The 21746-nt window shown below is 47.5% G+C and overlaps 1 protein-coding gene across 7 annotated transcripts in view; it reads left to right on the forward strand.

Annotated features, from left to right (window-relative positions):
* The first annotated feature begins 12998 nt into the window (after positions 1-12998).
* Positions 12999-21746, forward strand: part of SH3KBP1 (SH3 domain containing kinase binding protein 1) — a 328530-nt gene continuing 319782 nt past the window's right edge. For 2 of the 7 annotated variants that reach the window (XM_078064415.1, XM_078064418.1), the window contains exon 1: positions 12999-13373. In XM_078064415.1, coding sequence (XP_077920541.1) covers positions 13370-13373 — 4 coding nt within the window. In that variant the 5' untranslated portion in view covers positions 12999-13369. The remainder of the gene's footprint in view (positions 13374-21746) is intronic. The other 5 variants (XM_078064411.1, XM_078064414.1, XM_078064412.1 and 2 more) reach the window with 3 other exon arrangements.

Here is a 21746-nt window from a genome sequence, read left to right on the forward strand (position 1 = left end):
TACTTTTTAAACTTTTTTTATCATGAACATGTAGCTGTTCATAATTTTTCAGCATCATAAACAATGTCTATGAACATAGATTTTTGTACACCTGCGTAATTATTCCATTAGCATTAATTCCTAGAAGTGCAGTTGTTGAGTCCAAGAGCTCATGTTTTGAAAAATGCTTCTATTAAAGTGATACAGATACACTGGGGTCAGCCGAATAATGCCATTCCATCAAAGACGTCCACATCCTAATCCCTGGAACCTGGGACCATGTGACCTTACCTTACTTGGCAAAAAGAATTGTGCAGATGTAATTAAGTTAATGATCTCAAGATAGGGAGATTATTCTGGATTTTCCAGGTGGGCTCAATATTATCCCAACGGTCTTTATTAGGGAAACAGGGAGACAAGTGAGTCACAGAAGGAGATGTGAGGATGGAAGCAGAGACCAGAGTGGTTTGAGTGCTGACGGGAGCCTCGGAATGCAGGTGGCCTCTAGTTTCTGGAAGCTGGCAAAGTCGAGGGAACAGACTCTCCCCTGGAGTCCCTGGAGGGAACGCAGGCCTGCCAGCACCTTGATTTCAGCCCAGGGAGACCCATTTTGGACCTGTGACTTCCAGAGTGGTAAGAGAATAAATTGTATTGTTTTTTGAAATCTTTTTTTTTAAAGATTTTATTTATTTATTTGAGAGAGAGAGAATGAGAGATAGAGAGCACGAGAGGGAAGAGGGTCAGAGGGAGAAGCAGACTCCCCGCTGAGCAGGGAGCCCGATGTGGGACTCGATCCCGGGACTCCAGGATCATGACCTGAGCCGAAGGCAGTCGCTCAACCAACCGAGCCACCCAGGCGCCCTAAATTGTATTGTTTTAAGCCACTAAATTTGTGGTAATTTGTTACAGCAGCGACAGGAAACTGACCCATGCACAGCTTTGCCAATTGTCCTAAGTAAGGCTTGTCTCTCTATGCAGCGGTCCCCTTTGTGTCTTCAGTTCCACTCCCCAGGGGGAGCCACTTTCAACTCTTACACGCCTTTCTTCTGGCTTTACCTCCCCATGTCTAAATAATATGCCTATTCTGCTATTTCTCGATTTATTGATTTTAGCCATTATTTATTGAGTTATTGAATTCCTCTTAAAGTCGACGAGGATTTAGCTCTCCTATATTACTACCCCAACTTCCAACCCCAAAGTCTCCCCATATATTATTGTCATATCCATCTGGATAATCCAAGATACTCTCCCCATCCCAAGGTTGGCTGATCGGCAAACTTAATTCCATCTGCAAACTTAATTTCTCTTTTCCATATAACCTAATATATTCACAGGTTCTGAGGATTGGGACATGGTCATATTGGGGGGGGCATTACTGTGCCCACCACATCCTCCATCAAATCTGCCAAAGCTCACTGACGACATGTTCCACACCCTTGTTAAGTCAGACCTCCCTCCTAGAGCTCTTCATGCTGGTTGAGCTGAACCGATTGCCCTCTGGTCTTGCTATGGAGTCATCCAGGGATTGTTTTTTCTCTCTCTGCTCTCTTGCATGACATTCTGTGTTTCCTGGGTTTCGTGTCTTCTGCATTCTTAGTGTGCTCCTTTCTTTCTCTGAAGCTCATCCTCCCGATGTTTCTGAAGACAGTATGTTTCCGAAGACAGTATGCATTGGAGTCCTTAGATGTCTGAAAATGTCACTCTTCCACCTTCATATTTGATTGAAGGTTTGGTTGAGTATGGATTTCTAGGTCAAGGATCATTTACTCCCAGAATTTTGAAAGTATTGCTCCATTGTCTTGCAACTTCTAGAGACCTTACCGAGAAGCCTGATCCTATTCTGATTCCCAACCCTGTTCCTATACAGCTTGTTTGTTCTCTCTGGAAGCTTTTGTGATTTATCACTGGTGCTTTGGAGTTCATGATAATATGCCTTGGTGTGAGTCTTTTTTCATTCATTGTCCTGGACACTTGGTGAGCCCTTTCCATGTGGAGACCATTGTCCTTCACTTTAGGGCCATTTTTTGTATTATTAATTTGATAATTCCAGTCCTTCCATTTCTTTGTTTCCTTTTTTCTGGACTGCCTGTAAGTTGGATATTGGACCTTCTGGAATGATCTTCTATATTTCCTATCCTTTCTGTTCTGTTTTCCATCTCACTTTTATTCTACTTTCTGGCAGATTGCCTTGACTTTATATGAAAACTCGTTTATTCAGTTTTTAAAATTTCGGCTCTCATATTTCAAATTTCCAAAATCTTTCTCATCTCTTGATTGTAACAATGTTGCCTCCTTTTCCTCCTTCTCCCTTTCTCCCTCTCTCTCTCTCTCTCTCTCTCTCTCTCTCTTTCTTTCTCTCTTTATTTGGGTCCTGTGCTTGTTTCATGGATGTAATATGTTTTCTTACTGCTATGAGAGTCTTTTACCGGTGTGGTTGTCAATGTTGGAGTCTCTGTTTGTTCTCTATATACTTTTCTTTCCTTAGTTCCTTATTTGTCTCTTGTCTTCACAATAGAAGCATTCCTCAAATGTCTGGTGATCTTTTACTGATATTGAACACTGAGGCTCTTAAAAGCCTTTGGCCATCCCGTGAGGCTGGCAGTGGCTCTGATGAAGGGTGACAGAGCAGTGTGTCAGCTTGGGTCTGGTAGGAAACACATGCTGCCCTTCAACTGGGCCATCGAGAAGGGCTTAATAAAGGATGATTTATGAAGATGCGGGCAGGCTTTAGGGGAAACAGCAAAGAATAGGTCAAGTATGCCATCAGTAGCAATAATGGAGAGCTTTTACTACCTAAGGCCTAAAGGGCAAAAGAAAGGAGTCATTGCAACTCAGTGAGGGTCTCCATATAGAAAGGGGTAGCTACCTGGAGCTGTGTCCTTAGGACACAGCCTTGTTGGTGACACGGTGGGGAGGCAGTGAAGGAAATATGTGCCCTGACTTCTCTCTCCTGCCATCCATCTCTGCCTCTCTGCCCACTGAAAGAACTTGACAAGGAGTCATCTATACTTCTGGCACCCAGAGGAGGCTGGAGGAAGACCAAGGCTGGAGAAGGAAGACCTCCAGCCTAGGCTCTATCAATCTGGGTCTGGTCCGGAAAAGAGAAGTCACTCTGCATGTTTCAGGTATAAAAATTTGAATGTAGATTTAGGGGCTCATGTAGGGGTTGGAAGAGCTAGAGATGGTGGTGAGGGTACAGGTTAGGGATGCCACCCAAAAGGTCAGAGGAGCTGACACGGAATGCCTAGGCCCAAAGCTTCCAAAGCTGGCATAGAACCTGCAGCAGAAAATTCTCAAGAATCTCTGAGAAGGTCCCATCACTCACCCCAGTTTACAGTGGCAAAGTATTCCCAAAAGCTTAATTGGAAGCCTCTGCAAATCTCATCTGTCCAGGTGTCTGGTTTCCACAACCTCCAGGGAAGTAGTGTTTCCTTCCAGTTTCTTCCACATCCGCCTCTGGGGGTCTTGCCTCTAGGCCCCCTTGGCTCTTCTGCAGACGGAGGCTCCCATCCCCTGTCAGTGAAAGGGAGGGCAGGCAGGGAGGATGGCCAGGCTTGGTCATTAGGGTTCCATGAACTGGATCCTCTTGGGTTTAATGTCTGGTGCAGCAGGGTAAGCAGGGGACCCAGGGTCCAGCCACTCAGCATACAGACGGCGACACTGTCCCCCTGATTGCAGCTCTGAGCCTCACCTGGATTTTGCTCAGCCAGGGGGTTTCCTTCCTGAGGTCTGCTGCAGACCGCTCTCTGATGGTTTCTTGCTAAGCCTGTTAGCCCTCCGGGGCTGCTCTTTGAACCCCAATACTGCCTCGAATTGCCTAGTCCTGTGATGTTTCCTTTCCTGTTCTCCTTGTCCTTATGGGTGGATTCCCTCTTTATTCCTTTATCATCATTTTATTGGGATTTGAGAGGGAAAGATGGTAACACAAGTAGCCAGTATGCCAGGATTAACTAGAAGTGTGTATTTCTTAAGACTTTGCTACAAATTGTCAAATTAGATGCTCACTTTTAAGTCTTGCAGTAATGATTTTTAAATTTTAAGTTAAAAACATTTGTTCAATTATAGTTATTATTTATTCTAAGATATTCAAATAAGGAAAATGTGAAATAATACAGGTATAACAACCTTTATTATTTTTTAAAGATTTGTTCATTTATTTATTTAGAGAACACGAGCAGGGGGAGGGGCAGAGGGAGAGGGAGAGAGAGAATCCCAAGCAGACTCTGAGCTGAGCTCGGGGCCTGACGCGGGGCTTGATCTCATGACCCTGAGATCACGATCTGAGTCGAAATCAAGAGGTGGACGCTTCACCTACTGAGCCATCCAGATACCCCTAACAACCTTTAAAAGCAACCTTTTCCATTACTAAAATTATGCTCATTAAAGAAAGTGTGGAACATTGCCAGACACAATCCTAAGCACTTTGTCAACATTAGCCCCTTGTAGCTTCATGCTAACCCATTTTACAGAGGAGGAACCTGAGGTACAGAGAGGTTCAGAAACTTCCCAAGACTGCACCCCTGCTAATCCCGGGTAAAGCCTAAATTGTTCAGGCCCAGGCCAATGGCTGCACCCCCTCCTCTCTTGGCTCAGAAAATAGACGGAAAAAAGATCAGCTACAGCCCTATGATGCCAAGATGACCTTTTAACCTTTTGGAGTATTTGCTTCCAAAATTGTTAATGTACTTTCTAAGTTAGAAGACAATTGTAAGTCTAGGGTCTGGGTAAATATGTACTCTGTGTTTTATCACTCAGTGTTATGTCATGAGTTTATATGTATATACATTTCATTGCAAGCAAAACACTCACAAGGATCCATTTAAATTTTATATTAAGGCCATTGAATAGCAATTCTAAACCATGAAACAAGTAGGGTTGCTTTGTTCAACTTCAGACGACTCCATAGTTTCTAATGGACCCAGACACAGCTGACTTCACATCGCCAGGCCTGCTTCTCTCTCCGCTAAGGGATGTAGGGCATGACATTCAGCCTCTCTGAACTCGAGTCTCCTCACTTGTAAAATGGGGATAGTGACATCTTACATGGTTGTCAGAATTTAAAAGAAGAAGGAAGAGTGTCACAGCTCCCTGCTCCTCCATAAACGGTAGGGATTGTTATCTTAAGATCACTGCTCGATGCCCAGAGACATTTTCCAAAAGACAGGTAACACACTGGATTTTTATGTAAGGTTGAACCTTTTTACTCCTTTATCTGGGGACTGAGAAAAGATCTAGTCTCTATCTGATAGGCTACTTGTGTGGTGTTTACAGTTAGGAGAGACTGATATATATATAAAACTTCTCAGAAAATGTTATAATGAACACACGCCCAAGTTTCAAGATTCCCTCTTGGCCAGGACATTTTATGGGAAGTGATTGGTTACATGATCATCATCAGACTGGACACAAGGAAAAATAACGTCAGGCTAAAGAATGTCGCTAGACCTCTGACCTGAGGCCAGCCAAAGAAGGTGGGTGGGCGGGGAGGCAGCTAGTCTCACCTAAAAGAGCTTAATCTCATTAAAGAGTATCAGAGAAGTCATTAAGCATTCTTACTAGGAATTCTAATTTTCTCCCAGAAGGTTATGAAACACATTCTCAAAAAGTTTTTTTCCAGACAGGTTTAATATTTCACAGTCGAATTTATGAAAAAAAGAAAAGGCAATTTGGGACTCCTCCAAGAAAAAAGTCCTGTCTCCCCAAGGTTCTCAATTTCCATCTTTAGAGCATAAAAAAGGAGTTAACCAGCTCAAAAAAAAAAAAAAATACAATTATAGTATATGGAAATCGTCGTGTATCTTAGTATCATTACACATTTAGAAAATCTCTGAAGGAATATTCCAACAGAAGGTAACTGTGATCATCAATGATCTCTGCAATAATTGACAGCTGCGAAATTATAGAAGATTTTCACCTTCTACAGTATATCTTTGTTTTATTTAAAATTTTTTTTTAATAATGAGCACGTATTACTTTTGTAATGATAAACACCAAATCGGTTTTGCCAGCTCAGAGGTCTGGTCACTGGTAACTCCCCTGAGCCCTTTTTCATGACGAAGCATCAACCAGTTCATCGGACGAGCAAACCACTCATCTGGGCTCCAGGGAGCTGAGGTTCTCACCCTTGAGCTACATCAGAATCCCCTGGAGGGCTGGTTCCATTGCAGATCACTGGGGTGCACCCCCAGAGCTCCTGAGTCAGAAGGTCTGGGATGGGGTCCACAATACGCATTCCTAATGAGTTCCCACGTGCTGTTGCAGCTGCCGCGGCCAGTCTGGGGGCCACACTTTAGGAACTGCTGTGGTCCAGGAAGGACCACAGGGGATTGATTTGATTCCACAGGGGAATCAAAGCCAAACAAGGAGGAACTTCACTCACTTCCCACTTTTGCCTCTGGCTGGCCTGTAATGATTTTTGAGAAGAGGAACTTGATTTGACTGGCTTTATTTAATAAGAAGTTGTGCTGGAAAAGAGTTGTGCCTTATCTTCTTAAATGAGCACTTGGTTTAGAGACTAAGTCCCTGTGGCCTCTGGGGCTTGAGGACCGGTCTGGGGGGGGGGGTGGCTGTGTGCACTGGGGGCTTCACAACCTGGCGGGTGGCTATGGCTCATTACCCTCAGCCCAGGCCACTGGCCGTGTTTTCTTGGAACCCTGAAGGGATGACATTGACGGTGATGGGGGAGCGATCACTGCAATACTGAGGTCCTGTTTGGGAAGCAGTGTGTGCTGTTACGGCAGTAAGCAGAACAGGGAAAACATCCTTACTAGGCCCCAGACTACCCACCTGTTATGAATGGAGTCACTCTCTTATTTTATGGTGGTAAAATATACATAACATAAAATTTACCATGGTAATCATTTTTAAGTGTATAGTCCAGTGGTATTAAATATATTCCCATTGTTCCATTCATCTCCAGAACTTTTTCATCTTGCCAAACTGAAACTCTGTACCCATTGTCATTCTTTCTTAAATATCTAACAGCCTTTGTTGAGATAGAATTCACATGCCATACAGTCCACCCATTTTATAGTATATAATACAATGGTTTTTAAGTATATTCGTAGAGTTGTGCGACTGTCACTGCAATACATTTTTAAACACTTTTGTCACCCCTAAAAGCAAGCTTGTACCCAACAGCAGTCACTCCCCAATTCCCCCAGCCCCCTCCTCCAGCCCCTCATCTACTTTCTGTCTCTACAGATTTGACTGTTCTGGGTGTTTCAGGTAAATGGAATCATATGAAATGTGTCCTTTTATAGCTGGCTTCTTTCACGTAGCATCATGTTTTCAGGGATCATCCATATCGTAGCACGGATACACTTTATTCCCTTTTCTATTCACTCTTAATAAGATTCAAATGTGAACTCATTATCTCCTCCCTGCCTGCAATGAGTTCCTGCTCCACTTGGTTGATGCTTCCAGCTACTCAGCTTCCAAACCAGCCAACAAAATATTTCTTTCAAATCCTCCATCCGTGCTCCCTACCCTCTCCCTACATCTACTGCCTCACCAGATCTGACAAATGTAGTTCAGACATGACTCTAGAATGCTAACCTCTCCACTTTGTCAGTGTCAACGCCATTGTATTTCTTGCCTTTAATGTCGAGGGCCTCCCATTTGTAGACTCTCCATCCTCTGGTCCCGCTTCCGTGGGCTCTCCAGTTACCTTCCTAAAATCAGTCTACTTAGAAACCTGTGCTCCTACCCATTGCTTCAGGGCCTGGCACAGAGACCACTTCAAACTGGATGTTCGGTTGCTCTCCTGCCCCTTCCACACAAGCTCCCTTGCAACATCATCTGTTCCCCCCAGTCGGAGCATTCTCACCTGTTCCTCCTTCGGTCTCGAAGGCCGGCAAACAGCTGTGCCTCCTGGAGACCTGCTCCAGTGGAAGCCAAGTCTGTGATGGAGCCCCTGCGCTTCTCCTGGAAGCTCAGGGAAAAGAGAAATCACTTTTGTAAGGCAATCCCTACTTTTCTTTTCTTTTTTAAAAAGATTTTGTTTATTTATTTATTTATTTGAGAGCGAGAGTGTGTGAGAGCATGCGCTTGGGGCAAGGGGCGGAGGGGGGAGGAGAGGGAGAGGAAGAGAGTCTCAAGCAGATGTTGTGCTGAGCGCGGAGCCCCACCTGGGGCTCTCGATCTTACCACCTTGAGATCATGACCTGAGCTGAAACCAAGAGTTGGACAAGATGTAAGCCACCCAGGCACACCAGCAGTTCCTACTTTGAAATCTTCATTATTGTTAAGATCGAAAGCCCTCAATCATCAATCGACTCCCATTTTTAAAAAACTGGCCTGTTGGGATGGTTTATTCCTGTGTTAAATGCCAATTCTTCTATTTAAAGTTGTTCATATTTATTAAATGCATATTTCACACATATGATCTTAATGTTTACTGTTTTTGGCACTTTTTTGGAATATCACTTCATTTTTTGTAATAATATCCTTCTTTACACATGACCCCTTATAATGGGGGGAACGGGTAGAATGGGTAGAAAACAGTACAAACTATATTTCTTGTTAATCTCCTAGGACTATTTTACCAGTTTACGATTTTCTTAGATAAAGCAGTACTGTGAAAAAGGATGGGAAAATGTTTGAGGCAAGTTAGTCTACACCCTGGGGCTCTTTTTGTGTGTTTTAGATGCAAGTTCCTGTGACTGATCAACTGGGAAGTCAAGTACTCAGGCAGCCTTTGGATATTGAAACAAGAACACCCTCTTCCAGTTTTATAGCCTTGTGGGAGAGCACATTTCACCTTTTAGTGACTTCCTTTGTGTTTTCCTTTGCAAAGCAAGCCTTTCCTACAAACCTTGTAAAGATAATCATAGTTCAGCTGTCTTATAAACAACTTGCTTCTTTGATTTGATTAGTTTTCATCTCCATAGAGCTGGTAAAACCAGTTCTCTTGGATTTGTCGCAAAGGATTCACTGAAAAAGATAACAGGAGAAGTGAGTGGGTCATTCCAAGAGTGGTTATCAAGCCAGATCAACTGCGATAGAGCAGGATGTTATTTCCATGGCTTTTGATGCGATCCGCACACATTACCTTGGACCCAGCATGCACGATGCAAAGGAAGAAGGGAAAAGCCTGCCTCAAAACCGTCAGTGGCAAGTTTTGACTGCTTGCTTAGGCCGCTGTCTGCCAGGGTTTCTCCTTCACTTACGTGCCCACTAATTTGAAAATTTGAGGTGGATCGTGCCTGCCTCCATTATTACTATGGTGTTCTATGGCAATTTTCCCTTTCCCTCATTTCTTCTACATTTACAAATTGGAATTCCTCTGTAGGGAAGACTTGTCCCCTCTCCCTGACTTATTTACTTAGCTCTTTGTGTATACCCCTATAGACTTAAAGACATAACTTTTATGATGTCTTTGGGTTATAATCCAATAGAATCGTTACTTGTTGCTTGAATTGTCCCAGCTTTGGTCTTTGGGAGCTCTTTCAGGTTGGCTCCTGGGCCCTTTTGATTTGCACCATCATTTTTATTGGGCACTCTCCTTACTTTCTGGCACCGTGAGGTTTTCCGTTTCTCCATAAAGCTCATCAGAAGCACCAGATAAGGACTGTCTTTTGTAAAGCACTCTGTATGTAATTTCTATTAATGTAAAGATGCTATTAAAGTTATCAAAGCAAAGTATCATTCATTACATGTAAAGTACAGATGTCAAGTCCGAGTACTCGAAGAGAGCAAGCATGACAAGCTGTAAGAGCTACATGGGCAGAAGCTCAACTGCCTTACATTTTTATCCAAAATGTTACCACCCCTCAGTAACATCGAAGGGCCTCTTAAGTCATGTGATACCGTTTTAAGTGTCACACCTCAGCTACTCTCCATTCCCAAAATGCATCATCCATTCTGGTTGGAATGGGAGTTCAGTAGGACAAAGCCGTGGTATCAAATACAACTGTATTTATTTAGCAATATTCATGAGATGGATTCATGTAATTTGAAATATTGCACTAACTATTCTGTTAAACAACACTCCTTTAAGAGGGAGGCAGGATGAGGAATTACACATCTATTCTTGTCAGTAGCTGGATTTGAATTTTGACATTAACTACCCCTGTGCTGGTCACCAAAACTTTCTCAAAGGAAAAATAAAAGGACAATAGGAACCATTCAGGAGAACCGAACAGTGTGTGTGTGTGTGTGTGTGTGTGTAAGAATATCCATTTTTGTAATTTAGAGAAACTTAAAGTGAAAAAACTCTACAGTGTTTGAGTAGAATTCATACCATTTAGTTAAGGCAATAGGATTAGGGTACAGCTTGGGATTTTCAAAAATGTTAAGTCTTGTCATCAGTCTTTCTTTTGTCATAAAATGACAGGTTTGTCGGGGCACCTGGGTGGCCCAGTCAGTTGAGCATCGGACTCTTGAGTTTGGCTCAGGTCATGATCTCAGGGTCTTGGGCTGGAGCCCCGCGTAGGTCTCTGCGCTCAGCGGGAAGTCAGCTGGAGATTCTTTCTCTCCCTCTGCCCCTCTCCCCTTCAAATAAATAAATAAATCTTTTTAAAAAATGACAAATTTACCCATGCAGAAAGCATACCCAGATCAAGGAGTAGGGACGCAGTTCTCTGATTCAAGAAGGAAAGGTATGACTTGAAACAGACCAGAGTCAAAACAAGACACAAAAGTTCGGGTCGTCTGTCTTCACCTGTGCAAAGCTGGGGGAAAAACGTAAACAAGAAGACTGTCTTCCCCATGTAGGATAGAGAGATGAATAAGAATAAGCAGGTCCGGGGCGCCTGGGTGGCTCAGTTCTTAAGCATCTGCCTTCGGCTCAGGTCATGATCCCGGGGTCCTGGGACCGAGCCCCGCATTGGGCTCCCTGCTCTGCGGGAAGCCTGCTTCTCCTTCTCCCACTCCCCCTGCTTGTGTTCCCTCTCTCGCTGTGTCTCTCTCTGTCAAATAAATAAATAAAATCTTAAAAAAAAAAAAGAATAAGCAGGACCACGAGACAAGCTGCTGATTTTTTTTTTTTTTTTTTTGAGGCCTATAGAATTCAGCCACGTTTGCTGGTTTAGGTGTATTGGTCTCTGCAACATCCAGGTAAGCCGCGGTGGGTATCACTGACGCTGTTCGAAGCCTTTGGTCCCATTGCTCTGAGAATGCACGGGGCAGCCAGCAGAGAATCCTCAGCACCGAGATGCTAGCCCACCACAAGTCCAGCTCAGCTATTTCTGTGTTGAAACATGCCCAGTCATTTTCAGGGCCCCAAGTCTTCTTGGGAGAGGGATAAGGTAGCCCAATGACTGTGGCCTTAGCAAAAAGAGTTACCTCTGGAATTGGACAGACCCCAGACTAGTTCTTCTGGGTGGGGTTCAAGAAAAAAAAGTCCTAGTAACAGTGGGCCTTAGCCCGGCTCTATGAGTTTCAGTGTTTGTCAACTCTAAGATCTATCACAAGGCCTCATCTCTCTGGTATGCCAAGGCATGTAACGAGTGAGGCACCATGGATCCTGGGGCAGGTATGAGTATTCATCTGTGCCTCCAACACTTCGAATTCTTAATTTCCATGTTCTTTAAGCCCTTCCTTAGGAGTCTGCCATTGCTAACACTACTACCTTCTCTGTAGCTCCAGGGATGGGTCTTCTCCTCCTTGATTCGTCTCTTGTTTAGATTGCACTGACACACAAGAAAAGTATTTAGAAAGTTGATGTTACTGATCTCTTGTTGATAAGACCCTGACTGTGAGAGGTTTTTTTTTTTTTTTAAAGCTAATGAAACAATTATAAGAAAATCTTTCTGCAGACATCTCAGGATGTAACCTATTTACCAAAGTTGCCCGAACATCATGGGTGAGGTATGAACACAGCCCTATATATAGGGTAGGGGTCAGCTTTTATTTGTCACCTCTGGGTCCACTAACCTTCAGCCTCCTCCGTTTTTCAGGGGCCAGTGATTTGATTTCTTAATTGTTTTATTTTCTCTCTTTCTGAATGTTTCCCATCTATTTCACTATCTCTTCCTACCACCAGATGGTGGAAAGGGAAAAGGAAATAAACGGATGGCAAATGAATGTGGTGCTGGCTGGGCAGAATATGGCAAAAGGTGTAGTGGTGAATGGACCCAAAAAGGAGCTTGTGAGTTACCTATGAATTCCCTGTTTTAATTTCAGCGCCGATTCAAAGGTCGGCTGCCTAGGTCGGGGGGGGGGGGGGGGCGGGGGCAATGTGGCACAGTACCTTGCTGGGGAGGGAGTCAGCCCTTGCCTCAGGAGATTCTTGGGAACATCAGAGCCTGGGAACACAGCTGAGCAGCCCAACCCCACCTGGCCCAGGCACGGGGTGCGGGGCTAGGGGTCCCTGCGAGGGTCGGTGCGGGGCGATGTGCCCCACCAGCCCCGCTGCGTCCTTCTGTCTTTCTGAACCTCCTCTCCGCCGCCTCCTGTAAGCCGAACTCGCACTTGGCCGGCCTTTCCCACACTGCACTGAATGGATGTAGCATTTCTCTCCCTCCATAGGGACCCTTTCTCCTGCCTTCCCAACAGACCGCTCTGTGAAAGCTTATTCTGGGTTGCCTTAATCCTCGATCCCGGAGTTACCCGCCATCACCCTCAGCAGGTGTTCATTCCCTCACCTACCTATGGTCTCCCCACCCCCAGCCCGCCCTCCATCTCTCGTCGCACCCAGTAGGTCTGCAGCTTCCACCTCCTTTCCCACGTGCCCCTCCACTCGGACGCCCCCTCCCCCACGACCCCCGCTCCGGTCTCGAGGAGTCTCGCGGCATTTCCCGGGGCGTGAGCCGAGCCGCCGCGGGTGTGGGGCGGCCTCGCAGAGCTGAGTCCCTCCCCAGCAGGCGGTGAAGGGGGGCGCCCAAGCGCCGTAGCCGCAGGGACGCCCCGGGCGCCGGCCCCGCCCCTCTCCGGCCCCGCCCCTCGCTGGCCCCGCCCCCGCCTCGGCGGCCGCGCGTCCCCGGCAGGCTGAGCCGCAGGAGCATCGCGGCGGCGGCGGCGGCGGCGGCGGCGGCGGCGGCGGCGGCGGCGGCGGCAGCGGCAGCGGCGAGGGGGGAGAGCGGGCTGCGCGGCCGCGGCTGCCGGGCGCTGGGCTGGGCGGCGCTTCTTCTTCTTCTTCTTTTTTTTTTCGCAATTTCCACTCGCGGGGAGCAGGAAACCCGGCTCAGCCGGGCGCAGCGGGCCGCGATGCAGCAGCAGCAGCAGCAGCAGGAATCACCACGGGGCAGCAGCGGCAGCAGCAGCAGAGGCAGCAGCGGGCGGCGCTGAGCCGCCGCGGCCGCCGCTACTGAGGAGAAAGCCGGCCCAGCCGCCGCCGCGTCCCGACCCCTGCGCCCCGATCCCCGCGCCCGGATCCCGGCGCCCGACCCCCGCGCCCGCCTCCGCCAACTTTCACGCTGCCTCGGCGGCCCGGCCCGGCTCGACGCCAATGGGTGAGTAGGGGACTGCCTGCGCCCCAGCGCCCGGGTGTCCACCTCAGTCTGCGGGCGGCGCGCCTGTCCCGGGACCGCGGAGTCGGGAGGACGCTCCGGGGGCAGGGCCCTGGCGGGTGACACCGCGGTGGACACCCTGCCTGCCTCGCGCACCCCCGTTCACTCCCACTCGCGTTCCTGCTGAGCCCGCGCGGCCCCGACGGGAACCCCGTGGGGGCCTGGGCGGAGGATCGCGGGCCGGCCCGGGGCGGCTGAGGCTGAGGGATGCAGGGGGTGTGGTTGGCTCTTCGGGTGGGCGGGGAGAGTTTTGTCTTGGCCATTTTCTCGCCCCAGCGCGCCCTCCTCTGCGCTGAGGACGTGGGTATTGGGAGCTGGTGGGCTCCGGCCCAGCGCGGGGTTCGCGGTGTCTGTCTTCCTGGCCCCGCCGTGGGGGAAGCCAGAATCTCGGGGTCTCGGGGCGGCCAGGGGCCGGGTTGCCTTTGCTGGGGGCCGACGTGGGGGGGCGGTGCGGGAAACGCCCCAGTACCCGGCCTGGCGTGCCATCCTCGGGTCCTGAGCGCCAGACGCGTCTCTCTTGGAGCCCCTCTTCCTCCGGCCCTGACCCCCTCTCTGCCTGCCTGCCTTCTCAGTCGGACGAGCTCTCCGCTCCGTGATGCTCATAAGGCCACTTCCTACATCCTCTAAGTCTGAAGGCTGGGGGAACTGGAGCAGGTGATCCAGTCCTCGATTTCCAAGTAGGCAACTAACCGTTCGGTCCCCTGGGTCCCATCTGGTATAGACTCTGGCATATTGGAGCCACCTTGCCCAGAGGATGTGGCACTTTATTGGGCAAAGGACTTGTGATTGCCTGGGCTAGTAATCGTGTGGCCCACCCGGTTAACGTTCTTGCTGGAAGCCAGTCTCTGTCTTTCATACCTTTGGCAGATTATTTTTGGGTGTTTCTAGGCCAGGCAGAGGAAGGCTGTAGATCATAATAAATCATAATAAAATGAGACCTTTCTGTGTTCAGGTAATAGGATTTGAGTAGGCGAGTCCAAGAATGATAGGCAAGCAGTCATAGGATGCTCCTGAAGACGGATGCACTGGGAAAGAGGAGGTTTAACCCAATCAGCTGTTGACAGGCAGTTAAAATCCCATTTGTGGTCATTTGCCAAAATGGTTTTCCTTTTCTAAAGTGGTGGCAATTTGATGGCCTCTCGGCTTCAGTGTCACTTTTTTCTCAGTGCCCTTCTCTGGTCCCTGCACTATCTGCAGTCTAAATTAGTTTCTCTGTTACCCTTTCTCCTATTGCACCTTTTAAAAAATAGCGGTATTACATATTTATTTGAGTTTAACATTTATCTCCCCTACTGTAAGCTCCGTAGCCGTAAGGACAGGAACTGTGTTGGTACCATTTTGCTCAGCACTGTTTTCTTTGGTGCGCGGTGTGGAGCAGGCCCTAAATAAATATTTATTGAATGAATGAATGAATGAATGAATGGGTATGCAACCCTCCTACCTGGTGGAAGACAAAACACTTAGCTCAACACTCTTGTTTTGCTTTGGCACCTAGTAAGATGATTTTAGTTTATTAACAGAAATATATACTTTAAACATTACTGATCACTTTAGTAACAGGTTGGTTTTTCCTGAGGTAACCAAAAATGATATTTTGATCACCTTTCCTTTTTTTTTTTTTGTGGGTCCCGAGAGGGTTGCACAAAAAAAGAAGTTAGATACCAATGTCTTCTGTGGTCTTCTGTATCTCAGAGGGAAGAGGAGTCCAGTTTAAGAAGAAACAGACCTGTTTATTATTCAAGCCTGAACTGTTTTCATTATCCAGAGCCTCCTAAGAAAATTAGAGACTGCTTCTGCAGTTTATAGTCCTTTCAAGCTTAATATTTTTTTACTGTAACCATTACAAGACAGAGGGGGTGCAGAAACTGATTTTCATTTATTTCAGGTATTAATACTTAGAGACGATTGATTAAAATGAATGCTGGTATTTAATTCATTAAAATGTTTATAGTGGGACTTAAGATGTCTGTAGTAGTCTATGGCTAAAGATTACCTGCTATTTTCTTTTTCTTTTCTTTTTTTTAGAGAGGGAGGGGGAGGGGCAAAGGGAGTGGGGGAGAGAGAATCTTAAGCGGGCTTGATCCCACGATCTGAGATCATGACGTGAGCCAAAATCAAGAGTCAGACACTTAACCGACTGAGCCACCCAGGTGCCCCAAAGAGTTTTTTTTTTTTTTTTTTTTTAAGATTTTATTTTTAAGTAATCTTTACACCCAAGGTGGGGCTTAAAGTCACATCCCTGAGATCAAGAGTCTCATGCCCCACCGACTGATCCAGCCAGGCACCCCCCACACCTGTTATTTTCTAAAGCATCTTCCGCAGTGTATTTGTGGTGATGTATAGGTATTTAACAACTGATTCTGTACGTCTTCTGATGGAGCCACCCAATAGTGCTGTTTCTGAAGCGGGTGTGTGTACACACACAGGCCCAGCCCCCTTCCCCAATCCCCCAAGTCTCCTTGGTTTTCAAAAGATTTCTCCAGTGTATCAGTTTGATACACTTGCATTCTTACCTGGCCTGGTAATGATTTTTCTGTTGATGGCTAACGCAGTGTAATTCTATAGTCTTTAATCTGAAAAATAACTGAAGAGCTTTAAATCCCTAACTCTGAAATGAAGCCAGTTAGTTGCAAAATGGCCTCTTACAAAAGCCCACTCAGGATGTGCCCTCAGAGCTTGCAGGCAGATGCCCGCAGTGCCAGATAGAGGGAAAGCCTCTTGTCATTACGATCGCACAAATATTAACGATCCAAATTTGTGAATAGTGGAGGATTTGCAAGCCCAGCAAATGATTTTTGTTTAGAAAATTCCAGGGTAACAAGAAAGTTTGGACTGTTTTTAGCAATGTATTTTTTGGTGGGAGATTGCTTTATGCTAAACTAAAGCTAGAATGAATGTAATGTGTTGGTCTCCACAAACAGTCTAAAGTTAGAAATGGAAGGAAAGACTCTACCTTTATCACCTGTGACCTTTACTTTGTCCCCTTGTACCCATCACGGCACAGGCAAAACCTCGCTCCCTCCCTGGTTGCACAGACCTTCAGTTCTTGTTGCATTACTGACATTCTCTCATCAGTTCTTGTATTTGAAATTTGAAAGTAGATTGCATACAGTGGTCAGTATTCCTCCATTCCTCCAACTCTCCATGCAGTATTTATTGATCTCCTGCTTTGTGCCAGGCACTGTGCATGGGCTTGCCAGCGTGGCTTTGGCAGCTGGTGGGAGAGGAAGGCCCGAATGCAGTACTCAAGACAAGAGGTGATTAGAAGCCCTGCTAGGTCTCACGAAAGGAGATTAGAGAGGGGCAATGTGATTTAGGCCACAGAGGGGTAAGGACAATGTCTTTGAGGAGATTGTGTTTGAGCTGAAATCTGAAATCTGAAAATTGGGTAGGAGTCATCACTGCCCTCCCGCCACGGCCCCTCCCGGCCCCCAGGCCCACACCTGGTGTGGAACAGGCGGTTCTCCTCTCGTGACAGCGACGGACCACGCGGAGGACTGCGCCTGTGGCAGGGGCTTTAGGGGAGCGTTTAAGGAAGCTGGGTGTTGCTCTGGATTGGATGCTGGCCGGAAGCGAGGTAATTCCATGACAGGGGGTCCTCATCAATCTTACCTAGAAGCAGGGAAGACCAGACAGAGGCTGTGATTGGTAACGAAGCCGCAGTCCCTCCTGTTAGCCGGGATGCGGGGATGTGTGGGGCCGTTTGTGATTTGGACAAGGTTCACTTGTTCTCCGTGTTCAGCCAGGATTACAGAGTGGTCTTGTTTTTGTCTTGTCCCATGCTGGCCACAGAGTGGCCTTGTCTGATGTTGGTGTCCTGGGGAATTATTTATGTTCAGTGGGGGAGACTGCCCGGCCTGCTCCCGGATGGCAGGGGCTGCTTTTCTGAGCTAACTAAGTGATAAAGGGGGGCAGCGACTAGGAGGTGGGGGAGGACAGTGGCTTTCTAGGTACATTTTGTGGCTCCTTTATTAATATGGGCCAGCTCTAGTCTGCCAGCTCTGCAACATGAAGCACAACAGACAACCGAATGCCGACCCGGGGCAAGAGATACGGCGCAAGCTGCTGAGAACCAGGAAGTCAAGGTGGCTCTTCATGGGAAAGATGCGGGGCGGGAAGATACTTGAATCTCTTCAGTGTGAGAGGAGAGTCGAATACAGTGGTTCTCAGAGTGTGGTCCCCCAGCCGGCAGCATCAGCCTCCCTGGGATCTTGTTAGAGACACACATTCCCTGGCCTCAATTCTACCTACTGAATGAGGAAGGGGGGTCGTGGAGCCTAGCAATTTGTGTTTTAAGGAGCCCTCAGGTGGTTCTGATGCACAAAGTCGAGTGTAGAACCTCCTTGCCTGGCGGGTGAGAAAGCTGAGGTTCAGAGTACGTGGGTCCCTGAAGAGTACATGGGCGCTCTGGTCAAATATAAGCTGTTGTTATAAGTGACACATGGCCTTAGAGAAGGAGAAAAATGTGCTCCTAGTTCAGAACAAACATCTTACGGAGTCACTGGAACAGTACAGTGTTGATTCTTCCATGAATCTCATCCATGCCGGACGTCCAGCACCTGGGCATTAGTGACACGAGCCAGCCCATCTCAGCATTGCTTGGACTTTTACCAGAGTATCACGTGGGTCTTTGCCGTTGTCCTTCTTTTCCCTCCATCCTCTTTAGAAGGGACATTCACATACATTGTTAGCATGGTAGGGTTTTTGGTATTTGTTCTCGGTGTTTTGTACCTGGTACCTGTATTAGCTTCTGATTGCTGCTGTGATAAATTACCAAAAACTTGGTGCCCCAAAATGCCATACTTTTATTATCTTTAAAGTGCTGGAGATCAGATGTCCAACACAGGCCTCGCTGGACTAAGATCAAGATGTGGGCAGGGCTGCATTCCTTCTGGAGGCTCTAGGGGAGAATCCCTTTCCTTGCTTTTTCCAGTTTCCAGAGTCCTCTGCATTCTTTGGCTCATGGCCCACTTCCATCTTCCAAGCCAGCAATGGCCGCTCAGGTCTCTTTCACCATAGCACGTCACTCTGCTACTGACCCTTCTGCTTCTCTCTTCCGTGCTTGGGGAGGGCAGGAACTGCATCTGTGCTGGCACATGGGAAGCCCCAAATTAAAATTGGTTGACTTAATTGTTACCCCTAACCTTCGGGCTAACTTCACCCAGGTGTGTCTCCGACGCTGCCAACGGAGCACGCGCCCCACTGAGCTCAGCGTTTCTCGTCCTCAATGTCTGTATCCTGGCGGGGGGGATCACCACCTTTCCCGTCACTTCCATAGCTGTTCTGCTGTTTGCCTTGCCTCTCCTTCCTTCCCTCTCCCCTCTCTGAGCTCTTTCCAGGGTGCAGTCAAGCCCCACATGTTTCTGGAATCAACCCCATGTCACCACCCTTCTGCGGATGCTTTAGAACCTGAGCGCCTTAGCCAAGCCTTCGGGAAGCTCGGCAGCCACCCTGGCCTTGGTTTGTTCCGAGCTTGTTCAGGCCTCTGAGGCTTTTGCCCGTGTAGTTTCCTTCACGGGGAAGGGATTCCGCTCTCTTCTCTGCCTTCTGGTCTCTCTGTGTGAGTTTCCTCTTGCTGCAGTGCCAAAATACTACAAACCCAGTGGCTTGAAGCAGCATAAATGTGTGATCTTACACTTCTGGAGGTAAGAGTTCCAAAATGGGTCTTACTGGATTGACATTAAGGTGTTGGCAGGGCTGCGTTCCTTCTGGAGGCTGTAGGGGAGAATCCATTTCCTCGCCTTCTCTAGCTTCTGGAAGAAGTGCCCGCATTCCTTGGCTTGTGGCCACATCACTCTAACCTCTGCTTCTGTCCTCACATCCCCTCTCTTACTCTGAACCTCCTACCTTCCCTTTCTGAAGACCGTTGTGTTGTATTGGGCCTGCCTGGATAATTGAGGCTGTCCTCCCCATCTCGAGCCCCTTAACTTAATCACCCTGCCAAGTCCTGTTTGTCACTGAAGGTAACATATGCACAGGTCCTGGGGATTCAGAGGTGGACATCTTAGGGGGGGGCTGCTACACAGCCTGCCGCACCCCTTGTTCATCTTTTGAGTCCTGCTCCAAAGGTTGCTCTACAACACGTCATCTTGTATGAAGTCTGTTCATCTCTGACAGGGTGTCCCCGACGCCATTGCCCGGGCTCATTGCCTGGCCTACACTAAGTGCCATATGTCACTGAATGAATGAATGAGTAACCCTTTCACCCAAGTATGGTTACTACTTGAAATTCTCGGAGGCTATTGGCTGCCAGGAGTGTGTGTGCAGTTCTGTGAGGTCCCCTGGGTGGCGTGTTTGCTGACAGTTCGTGGCGGCCTGCACTGCAGTGGGTGAGAAGGCTGACACCACATGTCACATGGCTTCGACAAAGAACTGCAGGGTCAAGATAGAAAATTCGCCCTGGCAGTGGTTCTCAACCGGGGGCGATTTTGCCCCTCAGGGGGACATTTGGCAATGTCTGGAGACACTTGGTTGTCATAGCTGGTGGGGGGAGGACAGTCTATTGGCATCTGGGGGCCGGGGGCTGGGGGCCAGGGACACTGCCACATATCCTACAGTGTACAGGACAGCCCCCCAGCAGTCGTCTGCCCCCCAAAGTTGGGGAGGCCTGCCCTGAGTGTTACACAGATGGTTGAAGCACCATATCCTTTCTTCATCATCAGCTGCTCTGGACACAAGGTCTCCTCTGTAGCCACAGCCTTTGTTTTGTGAATAAACCAAGAGGTCACTGCAAAGCAGGGCTCTTTATCATTCTTTCACCATGTCGTTCTTTGAGTAGAAAGTGTCTTAACACAGCTCATGTGCCTCTTCTGTCAATACCTGGGTCGCCAAGTTGTAAACTTATTTCTCCCGTGTTTGGCTCCCCTGATGTTCTGCCTTCCTAGTGGGATGTGCTTATGTGCCGAGTGGCAGATGGTGGGTCCTTCTGCCACTCACACATCGGTCCCTGCAACTGAAGCTCTGGAAAGGGCCTTGGCAGTCAGGGCAGCCCACACCATCAGATGATGACACTGAGACTCTGAGAGGCAAAGTGACATGGTCCCCTAGCTGCAGGAACCAACTTCCTTTAAATAGGAAAGAACTAGCCACGCATACAGGTCGGCGCTCAGTAAATGTCAGGCTCCTGCTTCCTCAGTGAGGCTCTTTCTACAGGCTGTTTCCCTGGTAAATTAAAAAGAAAAACCCAGGTTTATTGAGATGTAATTCACATATCTTACAATTCACTCATCTCAAGTGTGCAGTTCAATGGTTTTTGGTATATTACATTACTAATTTTTAAAATCGTGGTAAAATAGATACAACAAAATTTGCCGTTTTAACCATTTTTACGCCCACAGTTGAGTGGCATTAAGTACATTCACAGTCTTGTGCAGCCGGCACGGCTGTCTGTTTCGAAAACTTTTTCATCACCCCTCCCTGGCAAGTGTCTAACTTGAAGCATAGAATCCATGTCCCGTGGGGCTTCCTGGCTGCCCAAGCGTTTTGGAGAACACTTGGTGGAAGCCCAGGGGTCCCAATTAAGATTCCAAGGGAATGCAGACAAAGGGAAAGTATGGCTTTGTTGTTTTTAAATGTTTTTGGTCAGTGTTTCCTTTGGGAGGCACTTCATCTTTGCTCGGTCCCTCTAGCCACCTCCCTTGGTTATATCCCTCTCCGCCTGGGGGGGAATTGTGAATTTCCTTTTCCATCCTGAAGCATTTGTGAGTTAGTTGCTTGGGTAACTTCCTTGGCAATTACTGGGGCTCATTAGGATATTTCAGTCGTGGGAGAAAGCACTGTCATGCCAAACTGATCTCTCGAATCTGCGCATAGAGGGTTGACAGTTGTACCTTTCTTTGCCCAAATTCCTTTCGCTGGCAAAGGTACACGGGCATCCTGAGTGACTAGGAGCACTTGGTTTTCAACTTGATTGTTATTTTATGGGTAAATATCTTACAGGCAAGTCTACAGTTTTCATTAGGGGACACTTCAACAAAGCAAAATGTAGCTCATGGACCTTACTGCAGTGATAAACTGTGCCTATACTTAGCCTCAGGAAGAAAAAAACACTAATAACAAAAAAATCCTCACTGATATGTGTCCTCACTGAACTGTATTCAGTGGGCAGGAAAAGCTCAGTAAAGGCCTTAAGCTGATTTCCTTCCAGTGGCCAAGGAAGTTGCCCCCCCTCCCCCAGGAGGCTGGTCTGCCCCCAGGTGGAGGACAGAATGGCAAGATGAAGTGCTATTCAATTCATACTGCTGTTTCTTCCTCAGTGTCTTGGATTAAATACTATAAATATTGAATTGGTCATTAATTACTCGTTTTGCCTAACAA

The sequence above is a fragment of the Halichoerus grypus genome, chromosome X, assembly GCF_964656455.1.
Source record: "Halichoerus grypus chromosome X, mHalGry1.hap1.1, whole genome shotgun sequence".
NCBI classification, from domain to species: Eukaryota; Metazoa; Chordata; class Mammalia; order Carnivora; family Phocidae; genus Halichoerus; species Halichoerus grypus.